Source organism: Eptatretus burgeri, chromosome 6 (assembly GCF_056783735.1).
Source record: "Eptatretus burgeri isolate ZD-2024b chromosome 6, Ebu_testis_v1, whole genome shotgun sequence".
NCBI lineage: Eukaryota > Metazoa > Chordata > Myxini > Myxiniformes > Myxinidae > Eptatretus > Eptatretus burgeri.
In genome coordinates this window covers 76,120,239-76,139,276 of record NC_140966.1, presented here as the reverse complement: position 1 = coordinate 76,139,276, position 19,038 = coordinate 76,120,239, and the positions used below count along the sequence as shown (strand labels likewise).

At 44.1% G+C, this 19,038-nt stretch overlaps 1 protein-coding gene across 1 annotated transcript in view; it reads right to left on the bottom strand.

The window, feature by feature from the left end:
- Positions 1-6,407: 6,407 nt before the first annotated feature.
- Positions 6,408-19,038, bottom strand: part of LOC147025100 (uncharacterized) — a 41,490-nt gene continuing 28,859 nt past the window's right edge. Inside the window, exons 3-4 of the mRNA XM_085885720.1 lie at positions 11,979-12,126; positions 6,408-10,323 (exon numbers count right to left, since the gene is read on the bottom strand). Of these exons, the coding sequence (XP_085741846.1) occupies positions 10,130-10,323; positions 11,979-12,126 (342 nt within the window). The 3' untranslated portion in view covers positions 6,408-10,129. The remainder of the gene's footprint in view (positions 10,324-11,978; positions 12,127-19,038) is intronic.

Sequence of the window (19,038 nt, the reverse complement as noted above, 5' to 3'; positions counted from 1 at the left end):
CAGTGAAACAGAAGCAACAAGCTCCTCCCACTCAGTGAAACGGGAAAAACAAGCTCTTCCCAATCAGTGAAACGGAAACAACAAGCTCCAGTCAGTGAAACGGAAACAACAAGCTCCTCCCACTCAGTGAAACGGAAACAACAAGCTCCAGTCAGTGAAACGGAAACAACAAGCTCCTCCCAATCAGTGAAACGGAAACAACAAGCTCCTCCCACTCAGTGAAACGGAAACAAGCTCCTCCCACTCAGTGAAACGGAAACAACAAGCTCCTCCCACTCAGTGAAACGGAAACAAAAGCTCCTCCCACTCAGTGAAACGGAAACAACAAGCTCCTCCCACTCAGTGAAACAGAAACAACAAGCTCCTCCCAATCAGTAAAATGGAAACAAGCTCCTCCCAATCTGTAAAACGGAAACAAGCTCCTCCCAATCTGTAAAACAGAAGCAACAAGCTCCTCCCAATCAGTAAAACAGAAGCAACAAGTTCTTCCCAATCAGTGAAACAGAAGCAACAAGCTCCTCCTAATCTGTAAAACGGAAGCAACAAGCTCCTCCCGGAGGTTGTTGTGATTGATGTGAGGTAAAGTGATTCAACAAATTCGTCCAGTTGATGTTGACGTTCTCAACATGTACAGTTAAGTGGCGCACAACACTGGCAACGCAAGAGAATCTGATTGCACTTCACTTTGGCTGTCTTCAATTGTCCAACACGAACATATGACATCAGATAACTTGTGCGAACTTGTACCCTTTTGGTAAGTGGATTCCACTTTGTGATGTCATTCAGGATGGATGCGTGGAATTGCGTAAACAATACCCGATTGCCGAAAAATTGCACAAATGAGAAATATTCCACCGACTGAGTAACTTGTGCAATATCGCTATGACTGGACGTAGACAGTGCCTGGACTCATTTCTCCACAAACACACACACACACACACGCACACGCACACGCACACGCACACGCACACGCACGCACGCAATGCCCCCAGTTTTAATTACAATTTCATATGGAGCCTGTGGCTGCTGGTTACATCATTGCTGTGAGTGTGGTTGTGCCTCTGATACAGTGCCCTGTTTCCAGTCGGCTTGTACTCATTTTGCTGACTTCGGAAGGATGACAGGCTGAGTCGACCCACCTGGTGTTATTTAATGGCATGAAAGGGGCTCAAACTCAAGACCCTACGATATTAAGCTGGCTACCTTCACCAATAAGCCAACACCAGGCTTCCCTCAGTGATATTTTATGAAGAAAAAAATAAATTGCAAAAATGCCAAATTTTAAAAGCCCAGGCCCGGAAGGAATTCTGAACTTCTGGCTAAAGCAACTGAATGCTCTCCACAATCACTACGCGTGAGAATTCAAAGAACTGATCCAAGAGGAAAAGGTAATAAATTGATAAGTGGTTCACAGAAGGTAGCATCTTCCTTATCCTAAAAATAGGATGCTGCAGAACAAATGCCCATTTGCTTTTATGAGTGGGAGGAGTGTGAGAATAAAGATGGAACAGCTTTGGAAGGGGGATGTTGAGACTTTGGGGGGAGAGGGGATTGATGTCTTCCGTTTGGAAAGGGAAGGGTGATGATCTGGGCTGGGGATTGTAAGGGGAAGGGTGAGGACCTGGGGTTGGGAGGGAGTGCAGTCGGGAGAGCAAAAGATGGGACAGAGTGGGGAGGGGGAAGCTGAGGCTGTGTTGTTGAGGAGTTGTCAGAATTGCATGTGTAAGTTTACTCACAGTAAATATGTAATTGTGTGTGTGCGTGTGTGTGTGGTTGGTAGGGGGAGGGGGGGGTTGACACAATCACCCTCCGAGTAATGTGCAAGCTCGTATTATTGAAACGTGCATTTCATACTTTTATTACTACTTATTCTTTTCATCCTAATTCTTCAAGATCTACAAACGTGCAAAATACCTCCCCAAAATGCAGTGAAATATCTATAGATAAGCTTGGCATGGGGCTCCTCCTTCTGACTCCCCATTTCTTTATCTTTCTTTCCCTCTTCCTTGTACTCTGTTGCCGCTGCTAACACAATAAATTTGTTTGGGGAAGTTAAACAAGAGGATTGAGTAAAAGTGAAAACTATGTCCTGGACAGCATTTGCTCGAGTACCTTGATAGCATTGTTTTCATGGAGACTGCCATGTTGCTTTGTGGTGCCGAGCACTCCATTGCATTGGAGTGCTTGCTTGAGCTGTTTGATAAAGCAAGCTGCTTGCTAATGGACCACACCCCAGGTGTAGAGGAGGCAGTGTATATATCACGGCTCAGATGCTTCAAAAGCCACCACCAGCAGGCCTGATATCAGTTCAAGGAGCCTGAAGCCAATCCAGTCTGAGTCCAAGTCTGGGTCGGATGTTGCCGGCGGTGGCCGTTGTGGCTGGGCCACCCAGAAGCTAGGGGAAGCCATTGCGGTAGGGCCACCCAGAAGCAGGCAGGAGGCATTATGGTGGAGGCGCCCGGTAGCCGGTGGGGACTGTTGTGCCCCCCCCCCAGTCCCCGGTAGGGGGCGTTGCAGTGGACCATGCTGGTTAGACAGTTGCGTCACGGTCCCCTGGTCACTGGTGGAGGCTGTTGCAGTGCCCCATCTCTCCCCAGGAGGGGCCATTGAAGACCCCCGACCTGGTCACCAGTGGAGGACATTTGGAGGCTCCCGGTCACTGGTGGGGTTCATTCCACAAGCCCCTGGTCTTTAAACTTAGCGCAGCATATATAAGGATTTCCTTGTTGAGTTATTTACGCTTTCAAGACAGACCTGATCATATGAGGTGCCTTGAAAAAGCAACAAACACTCTCTATATCTTGTAGATCCTGCTTCCATGAAATGGGAAAAATAATTGGGTGGAATGTGGACTAAAAACCTTGAGAAATGACTTTGAAGCACCTGCTATTGATGTGACTGCAAAATCTGGTCTTGGAAAATATGCATGTGGCAGGGCCAGCTGAGGTCGTCGGGGCCAGTCAAGGAGGACCATGTGGGGTGATCGGAGCAAGCTGAGCAGGGCCAGTTGGGATCCTCAAAGCCAGTCAAGCTGGGCCAGCTAGCGTCCTTGGAGACAGTAAAGACAGCCGTGAGAAAAGGATAAAAAAAACTGTAGGTACAGTGGGCAGTTGCAGTTGAACTTACAGAGCAGTGGAAATTTAAGTGGTAATGGCAGTGTTACCCAAGACTAAGAATGAAAGCGTATTTGTCACGAAGTATGAGCCAGGTGCACTCCTGCACAAGTCTACTGCTTCTAGCCATTTCACCACCATATCAGCCTGGTGTGATACCACCTCATTGGCCTGTAAAAATGGGCAGAAACAGCATTTCCCCCCACACTTTATTTTCTGATGCCTCAGCCTCAGGGTTCTCATTTGCAAACTCTACCAATTTGCAAACAGGGAATGAATTGGAATGTGGAGCAATGGCACAAGCGGAACCACAGAGTGCAACAGTGAAAGGCACAAGAGCTGAAAGACAGTTAATGTTTGTGTTGCTGTCTGTGAAAAGAAATTGAAATTTAAAAATACAGGTTTAAAAATATTTGTCAAATCAAATAGAACTACAACAAGAAAAAGAGCAATCAAAGATTGCAGAACCTCACCAGGACTTGTTCTGTGTGGTGTATTTTGTGTGGCATTTGTGGACTGGTGTGTTACATAGTAGACATAACTAGAACTGCCACTTTATAACTGCTGGAAGTGATGACCGGGTACCATGAAGTCCCGTTTTGATGCAACCCCATTTTGAGTGTACACCTGACCCTGACCCATGACGTTTTTGATTATTATTCAATTGAATGTAGAATGGGATTAAAATAAATTCAAGACAAATCAAATGGAAGACCACATAGGCACAGTCCTGCATCGGAGTAATCAGAATGAACCAAAACAAGCAAAAAGCAAAGATGAAGTCATCAGGAGGAACCTGGATTGGATTCGCATTTCAGCTACTACTCCTCTACCATCAAAACAATCCAGGCACAACCAAGTGAGCCTTATTCAAAAAAAAAACTCACAAAGAACCCACATCAAAAAAATTAAATATTTCTGGCTGCCAGACCATGTGTCCAATCAAGTTGAAATTCATAACATATATTCTCCGTCTCAACTACAGCATAAATGTGAAGTTTCATGTCGATTGATCAAGCGGTTCCAGAGAAAACATTATTTAATATTTTCTTCAATCAAATATGGCTGCCAAACCATGTGACCTATCATTTCTAACAAACTTGTACATGCAAGACTTGGGGAACATTTTGTGAAGTTTTCCCTCGATCAGTCAAGCCATTCTGGAGAAGAAGATTTTTATATGTTATAGGGTAAATCCAATATGGCTGCCCAACCATGTGACCTATGATGTCATACTTGAGAAACTTTTGCTCCTAATGGATAGGTGGTCATATTGTTGTGGGGCCAGGTCTCGGTGGCGAGCACGACCGCGAGGGGGAGCAGTAGAGTCGGCTCCATCGAACACACCGGAATTTAGGTCGTACCTTTCAGATAAATCCGAAAGGTCACGGATCCCTTATCGGACCGAATATCGCCAATAGGTCGACCACGTGGGATAGGGTCAATTGCCAATTTCAATATACCTAAATACCCACGTTGTCAAACTACCGGGGAAATTCACCCTCGGCAGGATCTGCGCGATCCAGGCCGTTACCGAGCCGGATCCGAGTGATACCCCGAGCGGAGAGTACCAGAATCCTGCCGGCCAATTACACGATTACGGCAACAATGAGGTCTCCTAATTCCCATTCGCAGCATGGCAAACCAATGATAGAAATGACAAGGACGAGCTGGGACATTCAACAAGAGGGGATTTATTTACAATGGGGGGGGGGGGAAGGGAAGCACACAAAGAGCAGAGTTATCCGAATAAGAAATCTAATGTACAATGAGCAAAAGAAAGCACTTACACGATTCTACTTGACAAGACAGCCCCGCACACAGACACGCACACCCAAAAAAGAAATGGACCCTGCTGGGTCTTTATTCGGCTCTCCAGCCGATGAGGATAGTTCGACTGGGAGTCAGAATGGCTGGCTACCTGGCCGCGAGTGCGCGAGATCGCACTTTCGGAGCTCGGGTCGTCGAAGGGCCTGTGAGCTCCTTTGCGAACAACATGGAGGGACCCGAACCCACACAGTCAGCTTTGCGCCAAGCACCGAGGAGAGGACCAGGTGACCACCAAGGAGCACCCAGCGGGCCAGAACACCGGGGAGCGGGTGGTTGACCAACAACACGAGCACCACCAACACGAGCCCCGACACCAGCTCCGACACTTTTTCTCTCGTCCGATCGTGCCAAAAATTATCCCCTCCTTCTCCAGAGGGGAGGAGCCGCCTCCTCCGACCCGCTCTCCCTCACAGGACGGTTTTGGCTTGCAAATGCGCTCGTCGCCTCTGTAACTGGCCAAAACGGGCGCCAAGTCCCTCGATTGGTCCGGGAGGCGTGGTGACATCACGCGGACCACCCCTCACGCAGTGGAGGAGTCAGATTGGTCGAAGGCAGCAACCTCACTCACATCACCCGATTGGCTGCGGTGTCATGGGAAAGTCACCCTCTGTGCGTGATTGGACCTGGGGTGGAGTCGGAGCTGAGGCGATGAAAATCTCCGCCCACATACGTGGTCGAATGCACGTAGGCATTGGCATCGGTGTTGTTATCGATCTTGTAGTAATCGTTGTGGATGTATAAAAAACCTAACTAAAAAAAATAACCCAGAGCGCAAACATGTAATTCCCATTAGACAGAAGGGGATGGATTCTAACTGTACACATACTTATCGACATAACTAACCGTGGGACCTGAATGTGGAGTGCGCATGGTTTCCAGATTCGTAACAATATCTATAAAGTTTTGCTCATTCTGTTCTGCAATTTCAGAGAAGATTTTAAAAGGATTAAAAAAAATAAAAAACATAGCTGCCGAATCATGTGACTGATGACATCACCAAAAACATTTCTGTGGACCATTTTATCCCAAAATGACCCTCAAAATTTTTCATACTGATCAGATATATAGTTCTGCATATACAATTATGACGTCATAACAAAGGCACCTATGACATGAGCTACCTCAATGGTTAAGGCGGTGACTTGGGATCCTTGAGATCCTGAGTTCGAGCCCCGCTGGCCGCCGAGTTAACATCAGGGGGCTTGTCCCAGCCTATCATCCTTCCGAAGGTCGGCAAAATGAGCACCAGCATACTGATAATTATCCCTGCAGGGTCGAAGGCGACTAAAGGGTTGGTGTCAGGAAGGGCATCCGGCCGTAAAAAAAAACATTGCCACAAGAAAGGGTACCATGATTGGAGCCCGCAAAAAGCTAACCCCTGCTCAGGGATAAAGGCTTTCAAATGGTGTGATGATGAGCAAAGGTACCTATGATGTCATAAAAAAAACACATTCCTAATGTGAAATGAAAACGAGAGAAGAACCTTCAGAGTGTAGGCTTTATTCCATTTGATTGAAGCCGCTTCTACGGGCACATCAGGGGAACAGGTGCAGCAAGGAGTACATAAGCAGTAAGGTATACACGTGCAACTAATCACCGCAAAATAAATCAGTATAAGCCCGGAGTCCGATATACTCTCAATTCTCACCATTCAACGAGCACCAAGTGAACCGCCGCCGTAAACGACAATGCCCCTGGGACAATCCCCCCGACCGAGCGGAACCTTAGCTTTATCTATTCCGTGTTCGAGCCGTGCAACATGTGATCACACGTCACGACCTTCAATTCACCACATAATGTCCGAGTACTTACTATGTGCCAAGTTTCAATTTTTCATTGGTGTGGTTTCAGAGATACAGAAGTCCAATGTTTTCCATTTTTCCAACATGGTGGACACACCACGTGACGTATGACATCATAATTATCATGAAAACATTCCACATGAGTAACAAGGAATAACAAGGAAATCCAACAAAGGTGGAGGCCATTCAGCCAATCATGCCTGTGCGAACACCACGCCAACCCATCGACACAAGATCCAAGGAAGAAAATGCAAAAAAATGTTTTTAATTAATGAAATAATTGTTTGTTTGTTTGTTTGTTTTTTGAAGTTAAATATATATTCATTTATTTTCCTTTTCTTCCCCTCAGAGGAGGGGGCATGGGTTTGGTTAAAAACACACTACATCAACCACAACCCTTCTTGACAAGACCCCAACAGCAGTCTGTACACATGCACACAATCACCCATCAATGTTCAAACTACCAAAAAGTCTTATCAACATCCCCATGCCCCTCCATCTCCATAAATTCCAGGCACCTATCTCATTCTAATTTAAACTTATCTACTTTCTCTGCTGCCACTACCTTTCCTGGGAGGAAATTCCATGTATTAACCACTCTCTGAGTGAAAGTCCCCGACCTTACTTCCATCTTAACTCTCCTCTTCTTTACTCTCAAGCTATGGCCCCTGGTTCTATCACTGTCTACTCTGTTGAATAATTCATCTGCACTTATTTTATCTATACCGTTCATGATCTTAAACATCTCTGTCATATCTCCCCGCAACTGTCTCCCTTCTCGTGTATAAAACCCTGTCTCCTTCAGCCGTTCCTCATAGCTGAGTCGAGCTCGGTCCGGAATCAATCTAGCAGACCTCTGCTGAACCCTCTCGATGACATCTATGTCGCTCCGGAACTGTGGTGACCAAAACTGCACACAATATACAAGATGTGGCCCTCACTAAATTCCTGTACAATGTTACCACCACCTCTTTTGATTTATGAATGATCCCCCTCCTTATACAGCCTAAAACCCGATTTGTTTTACCTGTAGCTGACTAGCACTGTGCTGCCTGCTTTCCTCCCATATTTATTACCATCCCCCATATCCTTCTCCTGTGTGACACGCTCCAAAATTACCCCTTGCATCCTGTAATCTCTGTTTTCATTGTTCTTTCCCATCCCCAACACCTTACACTTGCTCAGGTTAAGGTCTATCTGCCAATCTTTTGCCTAATCTATGCAAGTATCAATACTTTTCTGAATCTGATCACCACCCCCTCTGCTATCCACCTCACCTCCAAGCTTTGTGCCATCTGCAAATTTGGAAAGCTTACTCCTTATAAAGAGTCTCTCACCTGAAATATAAATGCATTATCCAAATCATTGATGTAAATAATGAATGGTAATGGTTCGAGTACTCATCCCTGAGGTACCCTGCTACTTACATCCTCCCAACAAGATATCCTCCCACTCACAGCCACTCTTTACATCCTATTACAAAGCCAGTTTGCAATCCAATTAGTTCCCTGACCAGCCACGATGCAAGCCCTCACCTTGGCTAACAACTTCCGATGTGGTACCTTATCAAATGCCTTCTTAAAGTCTACATATACTATGTCCACTGCCTTTCCCTCATCCACCCAATCAGACACTGCTTCATGGAACTCTAAAAGATTTGTTAAACAGGAACTACCTTTGGTAAACCCATGCTGACTAGCTTTAATTAGTTTGTATTTGTTTAAATGGTTCCTCATCTGGTCCTTAATTAATGTCTCCAACACCTTCCCCACAACTGAAGTCAAGCTAACAGGTCTATAGTTTCCTAATTCTTCTCTGTATCCTTTCTTAAATAATGGTCTAACATTTGCTACTCTCCAATCCTGCGGTACCTGCCCTGACTCCAGGGAACTACATTGAGTAGTCGTTCCTAAGGTAAAAAAATTTGTCTCAATCCGACAAGCGGTTGCAGAGAAAAACACCAAAGTTCTGTGTGGACAAATAAACAAACAAACAAACAAGAATACGACGTTGTGCAGAGCACGATACTTGCAAAATCCAAGAAACAAATTTGACCTCAAAAATAATTGGCGGTTGAATTCCTTCACATGAAATATAAATCCTCTTCAAATTTCATGTCAATCAGAAGAAAATTGAGGATTTTAGAAATCTCACCTAAGTTGTTGACCTTTGGCCTATGTTGACCTTTTGGTCAATGTTGACCACAAAAATAATTGGCTGCTTTTATTCAGTGACCTGAAATATAAATCCTCTTCAAATTTCAATTCAATTGGATGAAAATTGATGATTTTAGAAATACCACCTTAGTTGTTGACCTTGGGACTATGTTGACCTTTTGGTCCACTTTGACCTCAAAAATAATTGGCAAGTTTAATTCAGTGACGTGAAATATAAATACTCTTCAAATTTCAATTCAATTGGATGAAAATTGAGGATTTTAGAAATACCACATAAGTTGTTAACCTTTGGCCTATTTTGACCTGTTGGTCAATGTTGACCTCAAAAATAATTGGCTGCTTGAATTCACTGACCTGATATGCAAATTCTCTTCAAATTTCAAATCAATGGAATGAAAATTGAGGATTTTAGAAATACCACATAAGTTGTTAACCTTTGGCCTATTTTGACCTCAAAAATTATTGGCTGGTTGAATTCAGTGACCTGATACATAAATTCACTTCAAATTTCAAGTCAATCAGAGGAAAATTGAGGATTTTAGAAATATCACCGAAGTTGTTGACCTTTGGCCAATGTTGACCTTTTGACCTTAAAAACAATAGACTTCTTCCTTATGAGAAACTCTACCATGTGGTGAAGTTTCGTGAATATCAGTTTAAAATTGCGACCTATCGGCGACAGACAAACAGACAAACAGACAAACAGACAAACAGACAAACAGACAAACAAACAGACAAACAGACAAACAGACAAACAGAATAACGAAATTGATTGACCAAAATACTTGAAAAATCTTCGATTTTGCAAGGAACAAATGGACCCAAACGCAATACCTTCTCCTTCGGCGAGGGTAATAACAAACATTTTATGACCATTTCCCCTTTTTCAGGGGGTTGGTCAAATCATGCTATTCCTCCATTCTCATTTATCTATTGCGGCAGTTTCATGCAAATCCAAACATTCCATATCTTTGTTAACATTTTCAATCCATGTCTTTTTCGGACATCTTCTTGGCTTTCTTCCTTCTTTCACAAGCTTTATTGCATTATTTACAGTTTCATCTCCTGACCTTCATTGCAAATAACCATAGCAATCAAATCTCTATTCCTCAAATATTCTTCACTCGTATTTATTTTAATCTCTTCCTGATATCTGTGCTTGGAATTTTTCAAGTCAAATCGTGAACATGGAATTTTGCTTATTCATTTAATTAATAGCAGCAAAAATTGCCTCATATTTAATTGAGCCTTGTTGGAAATTCTTCATGTTGACATCTCTGAAATGGGCCCTTTGCAGAGCCTCCATAAGGAGCTGTGGCTGCCAATTCACTTCCTTGAAGAAGCCATTTTCCTCAAGCTTCTGCAGATTAGACATCTTCAGTGTTGTCACCATGAATGCTCCTAAAGGTAGGTAAGATATGAAATAATTTCAGGTCGAAATCCAAGGGGCATCTGGACTTCCAGTGATCTGTATTGCTTTGTTTTCTAGAATCTCCAAATACATTGCACATGCCTTTATCTTCAATCCAAAAATCATTTTTTTTTAAATCATATCGTAACAGTACATAATTACCTCTGCCACTGAAGGTGGACAGAGGTTATGTTTTCACTCCTGTCTGTTGGGTCGCGAAATAGGTAAAATAGGTAACGCCGAAATAGGTAATAGGTAACGTCAGTAATTCTGTCTATTAGTTTGGATGTTTGTTTGTCATCAGCATAATTGGTAGTAAACATGGGCGGATTTTGACCAAACTCAGGTGGTAGGTACATCTTATGACCTAGTGCTTTGGAAATTGTGATGGTTGCTCGGGACGCTTTGGTTCCTTAGCAACAACCAAAAAACCTTCAAAATCGGTACCGTTCACGAGAAATCATTATCCCACGTAGAGTTATGAAATTTGGCACGAATGATCGACAGGTGATGCTCTATCAAATATATTCCGGTTTTTGTGATATATGGAATACTTTACCCGCAGCGCCCCCTACAATTAGGGTATGCGCGAAAATTGAAGGCCCCCTAGCGACAAGGTGAGTGCATCGATACGAATGAAACTTTGCAGGTTCATGGTACTCAATGAGGACTACAACTTTGCCTCAGGACATACTGACTGATTTCGCTTAGGTCAGGGGTCAAAGGTCAATTCGTGCAAAAATCGATAATATGCGAGAGCTGGAGGTGCCTTCGTGCCAAATGCTACTCCTCCTTGGGTTATGGTCGGATGGTCATGAAAATTCACACTTATCGTCTGGAATACATTGTACACAAACGATCAAGCCGGATTTTCGATTTAGATCTTTGTTCACCCACAGCACCCCCTCGAACTTTGGGGATTTCCGATTTCAAAACGCATTTTCGGTACTTTTCATTCAAATGGATACCGAGTAGTTTTCAGTCGATGGAAATGGATGAGATTTGATATGCATAATTTTAAGGTGATTCCCTATCCGCTATATAACATCCATTTTGCTCTATATCTTATAGTTTCCATGCTCGGCGACCCATCGCCGCCTACCGGCTTGTTTATTTGTCTGTCAGTCTGTGAGCAGGATATTTCAAAAAGTTGTGGACGGATTATGACGAAACTTGGAGGACTGGTTGGGCATGTGACAAGGAAGAATTGCTTCTATTTTGGAGGACATCCGAATCTGCATCCAGATACTATATATTTTTTTAGTTCCTGCACCATTACGAGATGGGGCCAAAAACGATATATAGCATGACATTTCAAACGTTGTGGAAGGATTATGGGAAAACTTGGTGGGTGAGTTGGGTAGGTGACAAGAATAAGCTGATTAGACTTTGGTTAAGATTCGGATCCAGATCCAGCCTTTCAGTGGATTACAAAACAAACTGTTTAGCATGGTGGACGTATGTATTCTACTGAGTGCCGTTCTCATTTCTGACTGCTTTTACTCCACAAATTATAGTTACTTCATCAGCAGTCCACCAAAGATGTCAATACATTCAAGACACTTTTGTAGCAATTTTTGCTGCAAGCACCATTATAATATCAAAACTATAATGAATTTTGAAAGGTTTTCGTTGTTCATCTTGCCTGGTTTCATGACTCTTTTGATCTCATTGCATGCCTTGTCCAAGTCTGTCCAGTAGTAGTAGCTGTTGCAGTGGAACACACGATCAATGGTTCCATCAGATAGTGGTAGGCTTTCTGCTCTTCCACGTAACAGCTGCACCTGTCCTGTCTGAACATACACGTGCATTCATGTGAGGCAGTCATGATGGGATATAAAGGGTAAAAACCTTTTTTTGTACACATTGTCGAGGCTCGTATGAGAGCGAACACACAGAACGTATAACAAGGGGAGCAGGAGATAAAAGGGTGGGAGAGGGAAGCACAAAACAGTGGGGGAAAAGAGACATGAGGAGATCTGTAGAAGGAAGAGGGATGGCGCAGGGTACACGGGGTAAACATGATGGTACGACAGGGATTTTCAGGTCTTTACATGCAGGGATTTTCAGGAAGGAAAGCAGATAATCTGAAGGAGGTGAGTTTGGGGTGGATAAACAGGGATAGAAAAGATCATGGTTTTGGATTGGGGAAGATAAGAGATGGTGGTGAACAGCAGTTTTGAAGACCTGGAAGGAAGAGTGGGATTGAAGAGAGTGTGGGAGTTTGTTCCAAAGGTGGGGGAAAAAAAAAGAGGAATGAAAGAGTGAAGGTGAGCAGTGATTCTTAATTTTGGTAGTTTTATAAGAAGGGGGTTTCTGGTGGACCTTGAGCGCCCTGCGGAAATATGGGCATGACAGATAGCAGACAGAGCAGGAGGGGGCGAGGCCAGAGTGGAGACAGTAGAAGACAGAAAGACCACCAATCTCACACAGAGAGTGAGAGACCCAAGGACTCATCCTCATCGTGGAAGATACCAATGATCTTAAATGCCTTGGTTTCCACAGTGTGAGGCCAAGAAAGGTGAGAGGTGGGAGCACCAGCACACAGTGGAGAGCAGTACTCCTTCAGGCTATGGATGAAAGCTTTGTATGTGGTCAAGAGCTCAGGTGTGCCCAGGAAGGACTTTGCATGATGGAGGATGCCCAGTCGGTGACTGGCTTTGGAAGCCAGCTTGGAGATGTAGCTTTCCCAGGATAGATCACGGCAGATAGTGAGGCCCAGAAGCTCGAATGATAGGACTTTTTCAAGAGGATTGTTGAGAAAGTAAATGGGGGGGGGGGGGAGGCTCCAGACATCCTTGCGGCGAGACATGAGTGTGACATTTGTCAGGATTGAGAAACATGTTCCAAGTGCTGAACCAGCTTGAAATTTTATCCAGATTTGCAGAGAGTGAAGAGGCTGGGATTGAATAATCAGCAAAGAGAAAATGAGGATTTTCCAGAGAGTCAAAGAGATAATTGATGAAAACCAGGAAAAGAACAGGACCCTGCCTTGAGGAACTCCAGCCTAAACGTAAAGAGGGGATGAGAGAATTCCATTCAGGGCCACATGTTGACTGACAGGAGAGGAAGTCTGTGAGCCATGAGTGGAGATTGCCTTGGATACCATCGGAAGAGAGTTTGGGGAGCAGGGCGGGGTGCCAGACTGCATCGAAAGCAAGTGATATGTCCAGCGAGATGGCTCTGATCTTTTGGCAGGCACTGAGGGTCTCCATCCATTGTTGGGAAAGCAGGAGCAACAATTCCAGGGTAGAGTGACCTGGTCTGAATCCAAATTGATGATCAGACATCAAGCCATTCGAGAAGAGGAAGGATTTAATGTTGGAAGTGATGATTGATTCCATAAGCTTGCTGATTTGGAGAAAGCTGATTGGTCTGTCATTGCAGGGATAAGATTTTGCACCTTTTTCATGCAGAGCAGTAATGTTAGCTGATTTCCAAGTAGATGGGAGATGACTGTAGTGGAAATTTACACAAAAGAGAAAACACTTTATAATGTAATAGACAATTTGTGTAAACATATATGTGCAGAGAAAGGCTCATCTTCAAGTGTCCAAGCAGATCTCTGACTCTGAGCCAGAATACATGGTTTTTCATGTGATTGGAAAATAGGGAGGGGTCAGAGCATCAAAGGGGACTGGTTAATCAATACCAGATGACAAGAAAGCTTTGTTAAACAAGAGGTCCAACAAGCAAAGAGAAAAAACAATTATGTGCATAATAAAACAAGATAGCGCAGTGAAAGAATATGTCTTGCTTCAGGGCGTGCGTGCACAGAAAACCTTCATTTACATAGGCAATGATAAGCATCTAGTACAGCATTTAGTAGTAGAGCATTTTTTTACAATAAGCATGCCGGTGGAGCATCTGGTTTGCACAGATAAGGTACAGTGTTACAGAACAATAGGAAGTACATTGCCTCAGCAGTCTGATGAGATTTCTGCTTTACAAACTAAATAACAAAACAATGGAAAAGCAGAGTTCATGAGACTTTGCAATTGTTTTGGTGTCCGACTGACTGGCGCCAACCGAAGCAGCTATAACTTAACTTCCCACCAAGTGAAATAAAGAAAAGATTATATTGTTCCACAGTTAACTAACACACGATATTGCTTCATTCTCAAAAAATAGCTCCACAAAGCAGGCGTAACCCCTCAGCCCATGCATTGTAAAAGGAAGCAGTGATATCACGATGATGCAGTCAGTTAGAGCACGTTGGACGTCATATCGAAAATCAATCAGACTTCAAGATGGCTACCGTGGCAGCTCGTGAAAATCGCAGCGCGCCCATTTTCGAAAGGAACCTTCCTCTACTCAACTCCAACATACACACTGCAAAAATGCATTTAATCGGACAAGCCAAGCCATTCTCGAAATTGACGAAAACCAATTCAAGACGACTGCCGTGGCGGCCACATTGAAAATCGCAGCACGCCAATTTTCGAAAGGAACCTTTCTCTACTGAACCCCAACACACCCTGCAAAACGGATTTAGTCGGACAAGGCGTTCTCCTTGAAATCGACAGAAACCAATTTCAAGATGGCTGCCATGGAGGCCAAATTGAAAATCGCAGCGCACCCTTTTTTGAAAGGAACCTTCCTCTACTCAACCCCAACATACCCTGCAAAAATGGATTTAATTGGACAAGGCGTTCTCAAAATTGACAGAAACCAAAAGTTGACGGACGCCCGAACACCGAAGTATGAACGTTCACCTCTGTGACCTTGAAAAGAAGGTCAAATCAAAAACCCGGGTTATAAATCATGTATCCTCATCAGATATACCTGTGATAAAAATTTGACGATGATCCAGCCATTCGTTCAGGAGAAATAGCCATTTTTAGGTTTTCAGTTTTGGCCCCCTGGTGGCCCAGCCGAGAATCAAATTGCGCTCTTTATCGAAAGGAACCTTCCTATACCGAGCCCCAACACACACTGCAAAAATGGATTTAATCGGACAAGGCGTTCTCCTCGAAATTGACGGAAACCAATTTCAAGATGGCTGCCATGGAGGCCACATTGAAAATCGCAGCATGCCCATTTTCGAAAGGAACCTTCCTCTACTCAACCCCAACATACCCTGCAAAAATGGATTTAATGGGACAAGGCGTTCTCCTCGAAATTGACGGAAACCAAAAGTTGACAGATGCCCGGATGCCCGGACAGACAACGCCTGTGCCGACAATACCCCCTTTTCAGCCCAATTCGGGCTGAGGGGTAAAAACCATCAGTATGCAATGATCCATTATCAAGTTTATTTTAAAGTATCAGAGCAGAAAACTACTCACTCATGGCCTGTCATAATGAGTTCTGAGCAAACAAAGAAACTCATTACCATTTGCAGCCCTTATTTGCAAATACAATGAGCTCAGACTGTCATTGTGAGAGACCCGATAGCCAATTTAAGTCTTTATCTCAATTCTATCTCAGTGCACATGAACCATTCCTTATAAAGTGATTTTAGCCAATACTTTACAACAGATTTCATAATTCCATATTGCTTAAAGGCATTTTAAAGCAAATAAAGAGAAATGAGTACATAATTTGTGCACAAAGAACATTTATCTCAAGATGAAAAATACACGACATGGCCAAATGTATGTGGACACCCCCTTCTAATTCATGGATTCGGCTATTTCAGCCACACCCATTGCAGACAGGTGTATAAAATGAAGCACACAGCCATGCGATCTCCATAGACAAACACTGGCACGAGAATGGACCGTACTGAAGAGCTCAGTGACTTTCAATGTCGCACCGTCATTGGATGCCACCTTTCAAACAAGTCAGTTCATCAAATTTCTGCCCTGATAGAGCTGTCCCGGTCAACTGTAATACTATTATTGTGAAGTGAAAACGGCGAGGAGCAACAATAGCTCAGCCACGAGGTGGTGGGCCACACAAGCTAACAGAATGGGACGACCGAGTGCTGAAGCGCGTAGCGCGGAAAAATCATGTCGTCGATTGCAACACTCACTATCAAGTTCCAAACTGACTCTGGAAGCAACGTCACCACAAGCACTGTTCATCGAGAGCTTCATGAAATGGGTTTCCATGGCCGAGCAGCCGCATACAAGCCTAAGATCGCCATGCGCAATGCAAAGCATCGGCTGAAGTGGTGTAAAGCTCATCGCCATTGGACTCTGCAGCTGTAGAAATGCATTCTCTGGAGTGATGAATCACTCTTCACTATGGAGTAGTCCAACGGACTAATCTGGGTTTTGCAGATGCAAGGAGGATGCTACCTGCCCGAATGAATCGTGCCACCTGCAAAGTTTGGTGGAGGAGGAATAATGGTCTGGGTCTGTTTTTCATGGTTTTGGCTTGGCCCTTAGTTCCAGTGAAAGGAAATCTTAATGCAACAGCATGCAACGGCATTCTGGATAATTCTGTGCTTCAAACTTTGGGCAACAGTTTGGGGAAGTCCTTTTCCTGTTTCAATATGACAATGCCCCTGTGCACAAAGCGAGATCCATACAGAAATGGTTTGTCAATATCGATGTGAAAGAACTTGACTGGCCTGCACAGAGCCCTGACCTAAACTTTGCTCTCCTCAAGGGAGAGACACACTTGTTCCGAGCTTTGTGTAAGGAATTGAGATTGTCTTCAGTTGGATTTGCCTTCCATGAGGCAAAGGCAAGTTGTTTCAGGACAACTGCCTCACCACAAGCTTCAGTGTACCATGGATGAGAGGAAGGGCAGGACAATTGAAGATGAGAGGGGATATATCTGTGCATGAGAGAGAGAGAGCAAATTTCTTTGAAAGAATTCCCAAGATGAGTTGATGTCAAAGAAAGTAAAGATGGGAGACCAGTCTAGAAGTTTGATTGCTGCTTGAAGTCTTTGCCAGTCGGCCCGAGTGAAATGTCAGAGTCGATGGCGCTGAGGTGGTTCTCTAATAATAGCCAGATAGATGTCTACTTTGATAAGCATGTGGTCAGATGAAGTGATTGGAGCAAAGGAAGAACAGCAGATATTTTCAGGGGAAATTGGTCAAAATGAGATCCAGGAGAGATGGAGTATCATTGGTTGAGATGTGGTTCAGGAACTTGACAGGTTGTGTCAGTCCCAATGAGTCGCAGAAGTCTTTTGCTGAAGAACCATGGCAGGTGAGAGAGGTACCCACACCCAGCCAACTGACATGATGACAATTGAAGTCACCACATTTGAGGAAGAGAGAGTTGGGATGAGAGGATCGAAGTTGGTCCATGTTTTCGGCGAGCAAGGTGTAAACTTAGGGGTGATTGGCTCAAAAGGTTAAAGGAATGAGACATGAACAAAAATCCAAGACACACTGACTTTTGTTTAATTTTACAAAATGATATTTATTGACTGCAATGCACGGTCATCATTGAAGGAAATTGGTGCTCATGCAGGTGTGACCTCAAATCCTGAAGAAAAAGTGAGTCAGTTAGCCAATCAATGGGTTTCCCTTGGCACTTGGCAGCACAGAAAATCGAGGCCATGACAATGCTGGCTGATTGTTAGATTAAATTTATCTGAGGTGACAGCATTTTCTTGTACTTGCACTGCATGGATTTAAATTTGGCTTCAGGATCCCATTGGTGAAGTTACATTTCATCTCAAGCTAGCAGAGGAGTGATAAGGTTGGCCATGCTACGCTAGTAAGAGCTGTCATTTCAGGCATTAACCCTTAGACCATGGGCCAGGACTAGAAATTTCACTTATTTGTACTATCTTGGGGGGTGAATTGTGGGGGGGGGGGGGTATGTGCAAAGTGTAACTATGACTTTTAACTTCGATAATGTCCCCACCCCGAGGAAACATTTACTTCTCAGAATGTTTTCATATTATCTCGGCAGCCTTTGTGTGCAGTGCCTGAAGCTTTGCATTATGGTGAGTGAGTGATTCAGCACTTTGTGAATGAAGGAATGAATCATGAATCGTGACAGTTAACATTTGTGTTGCAGGAGCATCGGGTTGGGGGTGGGGGGGGGGGTAGATAGCAAATGTTGTCCTGATTGAGGATTGTGACATCAACTTGAATCAGGATATTGAAGCAGTCCAGCTGCTGATTGACTGGTCTTCTTCCTCTGATGTGCAGGCCAAAACCCAGGTGAGGTTCTTCTATCTCACAGACAGGACAACGGCAGGGTCAACATCTATGTTTTCAGTTTGGGGTGGGCCCTCTCTGCCAAACATTGTATGTGGGCAGCATCAGCTGTGAAGAACTGATGCTTCTCTTCTTTGTCTTGTCAACAGGGGTAAGGATTTAGCTGGCTGCACGTAAACTGCCTTTGTTTGGATAGCAATTCTATTGATTCTGTGGGATGTCCCCTCGCCACTGCTGGTCTCCTCAAGTCAGTCAATGTTGTCCCAGGCTAGGGTAGTGAAAACGCCATGATGGGTGTTTGCTAAAAAGGGGACAATGCCATCTTTTGACACCGAGAGCTTCTACAGACACAGGGCAGTGTCAATACCTTCCATCTGGGAGTAGAATGGTGGGAATAGGATACATTGTCACCAAATCGGTTGAGGGTCTGTATGAGTTCTACATTCACAGAGACATGAATGCAAATGTCAGAGTCAAGTGGTTGGGTGGCTTTGTCTTGCCATGAGTGATAGCGTATATCAATTCATGACCAAATGAGATTACAAGCCATTGAACTCTTTGGGATGCATGGCCGTTGTCCATGGTGCCTGTCAGTAAATATCGCAGAAAGAGGATGACAGACTCTGGGATG